Source organism: Phyllopteryx taeniolatus, chromosome 13 (genome assembly GCF_024500385.1).
Source record: "Phyllopteryx taeniolatus isolate TA_2022b chromosome 13, UOR_Ptae_1.2, whole genome shotgun sequence".
NCBI classification, from domain to species: domain Eukaryota; kingdom Metazoa; phylum Chordata; class Actinopteri; order Syngnathiformes; family Syngnathidae; genus Phyllopteryx; species Phyllopteryx taeniolatus.
This window is the reverse complement of record NC_084514.1, coordinates 12019838-12032720: the sequence shown is the minus strand read 5'-3', so window position 1 is coordinate 12032720 and position 12883 is coordinate 12019838. Positions and strand designations below refer to the sequence as shown.

At 40.6% G+C, this 12883-nt stretch overlaps 1 protein-coding gene across 1 annotated transcript; it reads right to left on the bottom strand.

Moving 5' to 3' along the window:
- Positions 1-40: 40 nt before the first annotated feature.
- utp25 (UTP25 small subunit processor component) lies at positions 41-12558 on the bottom strand. Its single transcript, XM_061794306.1, has 12 exons — positions 12359-12558; positions 12012-12051; positions 11002-11173; positions 10694-10924; positions 10503-10591; positions 10002-10412; positions 8642-8858; positions 8357-8559; positions 5960-6142; positions 4448-4557; positions 3212-3457; positions 41-497 (listed from the first exon to the last, which is right to left on the bottom strand). Exons 1-12 carry the CDS (start codon positions 12460-12462, stop codon positions 245-247), a joined length of 2259 nt encoding a protein of 752 aa, XP_061650290.1. The 5' UTR covers positions 12463-12558; the 3' UTR covers positions 41-244.
- Positions 12559-12883: the final 325 nt, after the last annotated feature.

The following is a 12883-nucleotide window of genomic DNA, read 5'->3' as shown; positions in this document are numbered from 1 at the left end:
ATCCAAAAACCCATTAAATACACTACAATGTGGATGTTAATAAAGCTAGTAAAACATTTATTTGCTGATTCATCTGTGAATGAAATCTGGCATCATCTTGCAGCAATAATACTAACAACTCAAACCACAATCATGATGCTCTACAATGTTTATGGGCTTCGGTGACTGATAACGCACCAACAACCATTGTACCTGGCATGCCATCAATTCTTTCTAAATGTCCTGTTTTAACTGGCCAGCTCAATCAGGATTGATCTTCCCCTCCTGTAACAAAGAGGTGAAGGCTCTTGTCGGAGTTTAGCATCTGTCCAGCCCGCTGGGCACCAGTGATGGCAGCCAGTTTGTGGGCATCAAAGCGGGAGTACAGGGCTGTGCACGTCCAGCTGGCTTCCTCGCCGTGGGCCCCCGCTGTGAGCATGTTACACACCTCACTGTAGAAGTGCGGGAAAGAGGGAAGGCCGTAAAATATCAGATTCTGAATCCCTTTGATGGTGTACCTGAAAAGAAAAAAGTAACAAACGTTTCAACATTCTATACAAACCTACATCATTTACTATACAGTTAGGGCGAAAAGGATGTGGATATCACTGATACACCACTACGACATACAGTATTTGAAATAAAACAATATTTGATTCAAGTGAGTCTATGCAGAGCACATCCACTTTCAAAGGCTCAAAAGTATTTGGAAAACTGACAATGCATATCGTTACCGTCAATTACAGCCTGCAGTGTGGAGCCTGTATTAAATGAACAAAGTGTGCGTTCTCTCCCTGGAGATTTGCTTTGCTAGAGCTTCACTGCTTTTTCGTTAAATTACTGCTTCCTTAACTTTTGTCTCAAAATCAGACTTGACTTGGGCAGGAAAAAAAAAAGCCTCCCATGTTCTAGCACATAGGTGTCAAACGCAAGGCCAGATGCGGCCCGCCACATCATTTTATGTGGCTCGCGAAAGCAAATCATGCTCATCAACCTCTGTGATTTTTGCTCAAATCTGTGCCCAAATTCCAAATTGTCATAATAATAAACCATAATGTTGAGATATTGCATTTTTCTGTTACCAAACCCTTCTTCTACAGTAACTTAAACAAACTATTATCCTTGTCTTCTGATTTCAAAACTAGTTATCCCTCAATTTGTTGCGTAATGGTAATATGTTTTGGTGATGATTAAACATTTATATGGTTTCACTGTTCTAACGGCCCTCTGAGGGAAATCATAACTACAATGCGGCCCGAGGCAAAAAAGAAAAACAGTTTGACACACCTGTTCTAGCAGATAAATACACTTTCAAGGTCAGAATGATTGAAAGGGACAATTAGTGAAGGAAAGGAACAGCTCATGATCCAAAACACATCCCATCATGTGTGAAGCATGGCGGAATTATGGACACGGACATTGAACGATAATCCTCTATTACTATACAGCACTATACTCCCACTCCCATTCAGCCAAATGCAACAAAACTGATTGTGCTTCACGGTGCAGATAATGACCCTCAACATACTTCAAAAACAACTCAAGACATTTTGAAGGCAACAAAATTGAATACTATTCAACAGTCAAGTCAGTGGCCTGATCTCAAGATAATAGAGGATGTTTTTTCATTAATGCAGACAAAATTGACGGCAGCAAGAACCACAAGCAACAAGTCATTGTCATTAAAGGTAAAGCTTTGTGATTTGTTTTTACTTTTTAATAAAAGCGTTATTTATTACATTTGGATGATTGTCAAGAATGTTCAGAATTCAATATATTTGTTTTGAAACAGCGGCACGTTCACAGTTCTGAGGACCGGGGTTCAAATCCCAGCCCCGCCTCTGTGGAGTTTGCATGTTCTCCCCGTGCCTGCGTGGGTTTTCTCCGGGTACTCCGGTTTCCTCCCACATCCCCAAAACATGCATGGTTGATTGAAGACTCTAAATTGCCCGTAGGTGTGAATGTGAGTGCAAATGGTTGTTTGTTTGTATGTGCCCTGCAATTGGCTGGCGACCAGTTCAGGGTGTACCCCGCCTCTTGCCCAAAGTCAGCGGGGATAGGCTCCAGTACGCCCTCGACCCTTGTGAGGATAAGCAGTACAGAAAATGGATGGATGTTTGAAACACAGGGTTAGGGTTTTTTTTTTTTTTTAAGCAGTGTATTGTTGCAGTTTTAAATATTGTCCCTGTATTTGTTTTTCTGTTACCTTGATACTTTTTTTTTTTTTTAAGCCAGGTCAAGCCTTATAAGATTAGTATTCTTTAAGATGTGTTAGGTCTGATGTGTGTTAAAGAAAGTTCAGCACAACAACAACCCAAAAAAACTAGTGTCAGCTGAACACTTACAGAAATCATTGGCATATGCCAACATCTCTGTTGCCCTATCTACCATACATCAAACATTAAACAAGAATGGGGTTCATGGGAGAACACTAAGGAGGAAGCCAATGCTGTCTAAAAAAAATAATTATTGCTGCTGCTGTGCTGCATGTTTGAAGTTTGCTAAAGAGAACTTGAATGTTACACACCACTACTGGCAAAGATTTTCTGTGGACAGATGAAACCAAAGTTGAATTGTTTGGGAGGAACCTATAATGGCATGTAAACTCCAAACAGGTGAGGCCGGATTTGAACCAGAGTCCTCAGAACTGTGAGGCGGATGTGCTAACCAGTCGGTCGGATGTGCTAACCAGTCGGTCCGCCGTGCCGCGCTTGCTATCATCAATTGAAAAATCAATTCACAAGTTTATCAAGATCTTTTTCAGAGCGAATTGAGGCCATCTGTGCAACAGTTGAAACTCAAGAGAACGGCTGTTGCAATAGGACAATGATCCAAACAAACCATAGAAGAAGAATGGCTTCGAAAAAAAAAATTGTTTTGCAGTGGCCCAGTCAAATTCCTTACCTCAACCCCGATTGAAATGCTGTGGCATTTTATGACCAATTTATGCAAAGATTTAAGAAATTCCAAAAGGTTCACATACTTTTCTTCCCACTGTAGCTTAAATACATCACATGTAGCCTTAACATAGCCTACATAGATCACAGAGTTGCAAAACTGTATAAATTGTCTGTAAACCAGAAATGGGCCTCACGCTGCAGAGAAGTCACTGTGTGGAACCTGACTATAGCTGCTTTTCTTTTTGTTTGTTGTCCTAAAATAAGGACAACAAAAGACAAACTCTTCTCCAGCAATTATTTTTCCATTCTAGGAATTTCACTACAACACTCACCTTTTGTAAAAGTGGAAGCGCTCTGTGAAAAGCATGAACTGTTTATCGCCTTTCAGGAAGACGTGCCTTGCTCGAGACACCTCTGATTTGCTGGAATACTCGCACACACTTGCAAAGCTCATCTCCTGTTTCTTCATGAAGTTGCGCAGCCGGACGTAGTCGAAGTACGACGGAATGTAGATCAGCGTGTGCGACATGACCGAGTCCCTGTACTGAGGCAGCACTTTATCGACAAAGAACTGAAACCTACAGAAAGCAGAGACAAAAATAAATCTAATTAAATTATTTTGGAAAAACATCAAGGGACATAGGGAGGACATCAAATACTATAACAAAGAGAAGAACAAAATAAACAATAGACATGAAACAAACTGCAACTAAAAGTTCAGACCTCCACTGATGGGTTTTTTAGAAACCAAATTTTATTTTATTTGTATTTATTTATTTTTACTAGCTGCAGCTCTACACCACATGCATGTTTAAATGGGCCAAGTACACTTTGGTGTCACGCAGTACAACGGAAAAGTGGTTAGCACGTTTGCCGCAAAGTTCGGAGGTTTCGAATCTCGGCTCCAGACTGTGTGCCGTTTGCATGTTCTCCCCGTCCGTGCTTGCATGGGTTCTCCGGCAAATATGTATGCAAAAGGTTGTTTGTCTGTACCTGCCCTACTTTGAAACTGGGAGCAAAAGAAAATTACATCTTCGTGAAATGAGAATTTGATACAGGGTCATTTTTAAATTGAAAATAAAGTTAGGTGTAAATATCACAATACCATAGCAAACTGCTGTATTCTCAGGGCTGGGAGTGCATCAATACATAAATAGTCAAATTAAAATATGCTGTAATTACTGCCACCAAACGTGAAAGAGAGGGGTATGGTTTTGAATGGTCATTGGTTAGGTAACAAGAATACGCACACAAACGATTTCTATGATACTGCGGAGGGCTGGTACATTTAACAAGGAGAAAGTTTAGTGCGTATTAAATATGAGCCATGGGGAAGCAAATAGGGCAAACAGATGGACATTTTTTGTCGTTTAAATGTAATTATAGCAAAACATGCTTTCAAGTATTTTTTGCCATCTGAAATCGAAAATTTGCATTCAAAATACCACTTCAATGTTATTATTTAGAAAACTTTGAAAATCTTGAGTAGAGAATGTATGAATTAATGGAAAAATTCCACCAAGATGGGTGGGTAGTAAGACAACACTTGTTATCATTGTTCAGCCTACCGTGCATCGTGGTTCAGGAAGCTATCAGAGGAGAACCTCTGGAAGACATGGGGCACCTGAACAAGAACCTGGCATATGGATCCTGTTTTGCGGATGTTCTTAACTGAAATCTGAGGGGGGAAACACAATATGAGAATCCATTGAAAGTGTAAATGAAACTACTTAACTCCAGTCAAATAGACGAAAAGGTGTCATTTGATAATACAGAGTAGTGCTTCTTAACCAGGGTGCCATAGCACCCTAGCATGCAACGAGAGATCGTCAGGGGTGCTTTGGGAAATGATCTAATTTCCCTTAAATTGTCCCAAAATTATTTATGAATTAAAAATACGTCTTTATTCAGCTACCATAATTTCTCGTGTATAATGCACAATTACCCCCCCCCCAAATTCAATAGTGCGCATTATACATAGGGGAAAATGAAGAGAAAACTTTCCCATTTTCTAAATGTATGCCGCCATCTAGAGGTTATGAAAAAGCTCTACACTTTCACGCCAAAATGCCACCGCCGCCTAGAGGTTATGAGAAAGGTGTACACTTTCATTCCTATATGACAGGTACGTACGTATGACTGCATATTTGTACAGTTGTGCTCATAAGTTTACACCCCCTGGCAGAATTTGTAAATTATTATTATTATTATTTTTTTTTAAATATGACTGAACAACAACCATCATTCATTTCTTTATGGTTATGTTTTGTTTAATGATAATGCTTTTCTGAATTGCTTGTCCATTTCATTTGAATCCCATTAACATAAAATTAAATGTGTTTCACCTGGCCGTTTATATTTTCTTCAAAATTTTTTTTTTACACATCTTACAAATTCTGCCTGGGTAATCAAACATACGAGCACAACTGTGTGTTTTCTCATTTACTAAATAAAAGTAGGGCTGTGAACTTTCAAAATAAGAGCAAGTAAATAAAAGTATTACGTGTTCAAATAAAGTGCTTCACTTCTGTTCAGTTCTTTGAAAAAAAAAAAAATACAGATAATAATTCATGTTTTGATCATATGGGTAGAAGCACAATCGTGCATTGTAAAAATGCATTATACATAGGTAGAACGGTTTTCCAGAATTTTGAGGTTAACTTTGGGGGTGCGCATTATACACAAGACATTACGGTATCTATGCTTACGATGCACAGTGAAAGGCAAAACAATCAAATTGTCTTCCATTAGATGGTAGGAGGCACAATAAACCTATGCACCTGTTGTCATTCATACAAAATAATAAGTCCTGGTTTCTTGCAAGTTGATCAGGTTCGTCTTCAATTTATCAGGCAATTCGATTTCACACTGAGTGGGTAAAAATTTGGGAGTACATTGAGACAAAATCATCATTATCGCAGTATTTTTGTTCAGTGGTGTGGAGTGATATTGTTCTAATGACTTGGTTCAATAAAGGTGGGGAAACACTGCTATAGAGCACAGTAATCCATATTGCCCTTTTCTGTCTGTCCAACGAAATTGGGCCCTGAAGCACTTGTAGAATCTATGAAATGGAGAACCTGTCCACGGTAGTTGACACACTGTTTGGTTAGGATGTTGTTTATCTGTGGGTCCTGGATGGAACTGAACACTAGTGTTTGCCGGTAATATCTGGCCCAGTTGTTGAGATTCCACATTCGGACCCTGGAAAAGTCCACTCCATGCGACTCCAGTGGCTGCAGGTTCATGTGTTTCATCACATGCTGGTGAGGGAGAAAAAGAGATATAGGTCAATGTTTAAAAAAATATATAAATATATATATATATATATACACACACACACACATAAAATGGTGCACATATGACTCTCGCGTCAAAGAATGGTTTTCGAATGAAAGTTAATTTTTATTCAGTGTCAGGCCTTGTTAATGACTTCTAGGACAAAACCCATCTGAACACATTATATACGAGTCTTCATATGTCGGAGGATTAGCATTGTACTTGGCAAGCGATTCAGTGCGGTTGTCATTCATGGTTAGATGCGGGAGGTGTGTTCAGTGACACTCCGTAAATGGGACAGAGTGTGTTCTTTGTTAGGAAAATTATTTGTATCAGAATTCTTTAATTAAAACACTGTACGATCACACTGTCATATTATGGAATTTATTTTGTTTTTCAATATAAGACTAGATAAGATAAAATATTGTTTTAATATAGTCAGCCAGAACTGCAAAGAATGCAAAGTTAGCAATGTCCGTTCACCATCGTTCCTGTCATACTGTGTTGCATGCATGTGTTTGCACATTAAGGACGAAAGTCCTGTTTTTGTTTTAATTCCTCATTTAAAAAAAAAACACCATTCAAGCAACAAGTTTCCCCTCATGTTTTTGAGATTTTAGGGTGAAAGCTGGAGCTGGTGACTAGTGTGGACTGAATGAGTGGCAACACGGGGAAATGAAATGCCAGTAGTTTGAGGGTCAGCAACATACAGTGTTGAAAAAAAGAATGAGTTCATTTTTGGGACGGTGATCTAATTTGCGTAGAAAATGAACTTTCCCAACACTGCAGAGAGAAGTACAAAAAATATTGAATTCTGTGTTCAAAACCCATCTTTGAATTTTGAGACTCAGTATTTGGGTTGAACTCAACTAAATAAGGTCGGTAGGTCGGAAGGTCGGAAGGTAGAAATGAAGGAATGAAGGAAGGAAGGAAGGAAGGAAGGAAGGAAGGAAGGAAAGGAAAGCTACTACAGGCTTTTCAAACAGCTGGTAAAAAGTCAATTACCAGAAAGTGGTTGAATCCTGAGATATATAAAATTAAAAAGCTAACCTAATGCCTGAGAATTCAACAAGTTGAATTGGACCAAATTTGGGTAAAATGGATAGATTTTATCAACCTGACGTACAGTTTATGAACTTTGTTAACTGCACTTGAATCTAAACTAACCTTACTTCTTTGTTGGAATATTGGGTAAACCCCCTTTGTTCTTTTGTTTCTTATTCAAAATAGAGGGGGGAAATTGGATGTTGTAAAACAATGCTGAAAATGATTGTATTTTTGTATACATTTCCTTAATTAAAAATAATAATAATAATAATTTTTAAAAATAGTTAAAAAAATGATAACTTTTAAGGCCTCTTTATACTACTCCGGTCGCACAGCCGACAACGCCCGCATGGCAATACGTGACCGACGAATTGCCCCGCGCAGCACCTCTGCGTAGCTTGCCGCGCACCTGACAAAATTAGTTGCTGCGCGTCGAACGCCACGAAGATCATCTCTTGTGATTGGTCCGTTTTAGTCACATGCTGTGATGACGTACTCAGCGTCCCCCTTGGTTCTACATACCATCTACGTTGCCGCATTCTCGATCGATTTTGCAGCATAATTAAATGTACCATCTGGTCGCCATTCTTGTTGCTTTGTTCCTTGTTACTGAAAGGAAAGTAAAAACGGCTACCGGAAATGGCCCAAAAAAATGCAGAGGAAACTCCACCCTGTGGTGTCCTATCCAATACCAGCCGTAGCGACACCCCCGACTTGGAGGAGAACTGCAGCACACTTTCAAAACAGCGCACGTGGGTTACGCTCGAGTATAAAGGCAAACTACGCGAGGGACAGCTGCAGTGACGTCAGCGTGGTCGCCGTCCACATGAGTATAAAGAAGCCTTTAATCGATAAAGTATCTACGTTACCCAATCTAATCCAGGTGCAAAAACGTTACTAGTGGTAATTGGTTCCTTTATCCGCCTGCGGATTTTTACAAAAGCAATCTTGAGCTTGAAAACAATTTGTTATTTCCACACAGTGGACACGTCATCTTTAAGATGCATTTCTGACAGGTACAGTATGCAAGTGATTGGTCTGGGCTTCTCTACTACCGAGACCCGAACCAGATAAGCAGAAGAAGACGGCTGGATGGATACAGTATAATGTGGAAGTCTATAGTCAAGTGTAGAGGGCAAGTGCATTCCTACCAAGACATGTTCCCAGTTCTGCATGAGGAAAACATCAGCCTGGTCTACTACTAGCATCTCGATAGAGGAGAGGAAGTCAAAGTCCCTCTTATATTCTCCTTCGGCTCCCAGTACTGTGCGGAGGCCCAGTGGAGAGGCAATGATGATATCTGATGAGTAGAAGGGAGAGTAGAGGCGCATGTTGCTCTTGATTATGGAGACACCTGAAGAGAGACAGCAAACTCAGCATCAGACAGAAAATCTGAAAGGTTACGGCTCATGTGGAACTTTTTTCTTCAGGCGCACCTATCCTGAAGTGATCATCCACGTTGCCAGAGAATATAGCGTGGTAATCGTCTGGTCTGCGGAGATTGGCCGGCTTGTCATCAGAGACCTGTCCGAACTCATCTTTGAACCGCTTCTTGTTGCTGACCACCACCTTCTTGCCTTTGCTCTCCAGCAAGCTGATGAGAGTTTGTATAATATGTAGCACTCCGTCTCGGAACGGCACAAGAATCAGGACCTGTCATGATACAACATCATTAGTTAACATCATAATACAAAGATTCTTCCAGCCATCCATTTTGTATAGTGCTTGTCCTCATTAGGGTCACGATTGATCTTGAGCTGATCCCAGCTGAGTTTGGACATAAGGCGGGCAGGGTACACCCTGGACTGGTCACCAGCCAATCGTAGGGCTCATATAAACAAGCATATATTCACACGGATGGACAATATACTCTTAACCTACTGCGCATGTTTTTAGAATGAGTGAAGAAGTTGGAGCACCTGGAGAGAAGCCACACACGCCAGGGAAAGCATGTAGACTCTACACAGTTAGGCCTGTGCTGAGAATAGAACCACAAAGCTCAGAACTGTGAGGGAAACGGACTAACCACTAGCCCGCCATACTGAGTTAAATGTACTGTAAGTCACGCACCACATAAATAACCCAGTGATCAATCTGTGGCGTTTCAAGTGATGAAACTGATGAGTTCCCCTCCCCCACCCTCCCCCATCTTAAAACACACACTGAATAGAGTTCAATTTTTTATTTTTTTATTTTAGTGGGTACACCCAAGACACCAAATTTGAAGGAAATTCATTTACAGTGGTTGTAGTTCGCAGTGGCGTAGAACTGCACTGCATATTACGAAGTGCTGAATGCAGTATAGTATTTTGACCCTCTAATGTACGGTGGATATATACAGTCCACACACCCTGTTCAAATGCCAGGTTTTTGTGGCATAAAAAAAATTAGACCAGGACAAATTTCAAAACCCTTCCCACCAATAATGTCACCGATAGCCTCTACGACTCAAATGAAAAGAAAGAAATCTTTTCCAGAGGGGGACATAAAAAACAACTGAGAAAGGGGTTGCATAAGTGTGCATACCGTCTTATAACTGGAATGTGGATGTGTTCAGAATGAACTAATCACATTCAAACTCAGTTGAAGAGGAGTCACCACACGCCTTGGTGTTTGGTTAGTTTTGAACACACCCACACCTCAAGCTCAGTTGAGTTTCAGTCCTCCTCTCTTCTTCCAAGTGCGTTGTTCAGGTCACATGAATACTTTTGGCCTCATTTTCTTATATCCCAAAAAGATGGCATTTGAACACAGGTGCGTAGACTTATTATATCACCTGTAGCTACAGCAAATTACCTTGGGCCGGGTTAGACCTTGGTCTCTTGGTTCATCTTGCAACACTTCTCCTTGCTTAGCCTGCTGCTGATGTTCTCTAAGCTGAGCGTTGTGAGCCAGGACCCAGGAGTTGGCTTTCAGCACGTGGTTGAGGACATGGAGGCAGTAAGCGCTTCGAACCTGTGGGCCCACCTTCAAAGTACAGGTCTCTGAGTAGTAGAGATCTTTGTATGTTCCCATGAGAGCCAGCAGCTCCAACTGGAGAGGGCTTCTCTCCTCTGCTTCCTCCTTAGCGTTTCCAGACATGTTAACTTTCTTCCAACTGGCTTCCAAGAGTTTGTGGAAAGCTGGGATGTCAGTGTCTTTGTAAGAGGGAACACGGCCGAACCTCTCCAAGGGAGTGATGCAAAGAAGTGAGCCAAATTTTGGCCACTAAAATACAATACAATACAAAATTTAAAAGACCCAATGAATCGCCAATTATTTAATAGCACACTGTACAGGTTGCATAAACGTGAGTACCGTGATCTGGGCCTTTGCTTTGCTGCCTGATGTGATCTTTTGCACATCATCTTCACTAAGCTCTGTGCCCAAATGCTCGGAAAACATATCTGGAAGTCGAAAGTTTGGAAAACATCAAATCAATTTTACCAACCTGACGTAACACTAACAAAACATGATTTTTGTCGACATTTTCATTCATTGCTCCTCACCTTTGTCTTGGCCAGCAACCTCTTCAATGTCCTCTTCCCCTCTTTCACCAATCAAGTTGGTCTCCAGGCAGAATTGGGATTCATTCTCTGTGTCAATAAATTCTTCACCCACTGCCTGCTCCTCCTTGGCTTCTAATGGTTGAGTAAGCACTACACCAGAATCTTCGAGTTCCTCCTCCTCCTCCCCTGCATCTTCATCTCCATCATCTTGGTCAACACCATCACTGTTTTCTGCAATTACCACTTTGGTTTATTACAATGGTAAGATCATATTTACAATCCTTAAGCATATTTTACAATCAGCGTGCCTTCATCAACAAACGCCTCTTCTTCATCAGTGCTCTCCTCATCACTTTGGTCATCATGGTTGGTTTGGCTGAGGGTCATAAGAAGTTTTTGATAGGTTGTTTTCTGCTCTGGCTCCTCCTCTTCCTCCTCCAAATCGTCCAGCTGAGTGTCAGTGTGTTCTGGGCTCGGTGCCTTGGATTTTAAAAGAACAGTATGCATATATGGCTCATTCCAAAATTGGAGGACGTTTAAATCATTTTAAAATTTAAATCAGCTTTTTGGGGAATGATTTTGTCTTGTAATTGTTAAAAAACATTTTGTTTTGCCACAGAAACATTTAAAATTGTAGTATGATCTTAAGTTGTGTCCCACAATGTCCAAGCAACCCTGTTACTAAAACTAGCCATCTACGGAAAGAGGAGAGAAAAAAAGGGAGCCCCTTGACTCAGCAGAAATTACATCATCAAGCTAAATGCTCTGCTAGACCCAAGGCAAGTCCTCGCTTCTATTATTCATATTTTTTTTCAATTTTTGCAGTCATCATGGAATGTGGCACTCAAACCAACAACTGTGTTACTCATTTTCAGAAAGACATTCATGAACACATTTTAGCAAAACCATATAGCCAAGTTTTTTTTGACCAGTTAACAATGCAGCAAACAGCTAGCAAACATTAGTAGTTACTTGCAACCCCGTAGGCTGTTACTGTAATTACAGTAATATTAAAATTAAACTATCATTCAAATAACATTCACCTCTTTATTGTATTGAAAAACACTTATTGAGCAATAATATGTTTTGAAAAAATGTTTTTTCTTTAATGTAAATAAATAATTTAATAGTCCGTTTTTGAAAATATCGCGGCCTATATTGACCTCCAATTTTTGAACGACCCAGATATCCAAATCAATGTTGATCAAACTCTTGGAGTGCAGCGAAAACAGTTGTATAGTGGAAACGCTCTACTCATAGAATACTGTAACCTCGTATTGCACATGGGTCTGCTTTTAAGGGGGGAAGCATCACTCACCAGTTCCACCATTTGTGTCCTTTCAGATTTCTCATTGACTCTGTGGAAATAACACGACGGGGAAAGTTACTGACGTTAATGATAGAACAGAAATAAAAGAAAGGGCGGCCCTGTTCAAACGTTGTCATGTATAACAAAAGCCCCACATCACATAAATGCAATCACAGTTATATTAGTGTTGCCGTTTCACCAAACACACTGCAAATATTGTAACATTGTGGTGGCCAGTAAATATTGAAACCGACTTCCATTTAAATTACAAATTACAACCTCTCCTCTCCACAACTTAGCTAGTTGGCTAAGAATCCTCCACTTTCTGCCTTTTAAACGATTCCGTCGCAACTTACACGTCGTGAAATGGATGCTCCTCACCAAACTCTTTCAAGTGCTTCTTCTGTTTTTTGGAAAGATTGGTAAAAAGTTGCTTATTCTGCCTTCTTCTTTTCCCCATGTTGACACTCTGGCCCACGTGAATTTCTACCTCATCTGTTGGTTAATGTACTATAGCTACACGCTACTGCCATCTTTAGCGCCGGAGTGGAATTACGGGTCATAACCCAGAAAGCATTGCAGGAGCGTTATTAGAAATCCCACTCATTTTGTCGGCAGGTCACGCCTTACTCCAATATGATTGGCTCCAGGACACGTGCCAATGCAATATTATTGGCTGCTGTATCCCAGAGCACGCCCGACCTTTTCGACACAGGAAAAGATGTGACTTCAGTGTGCTGGCGTTGATGTAAATCCCACAAACTGCAACCCTGCCTAATCCTAGCTGTAACCCATCGTAGCCCACCCTAACCCCAACCATATCCATAAGACTAACCATAACACACATGGAAAGCACTGACTCTTTGCCCCCACTAGCTCTG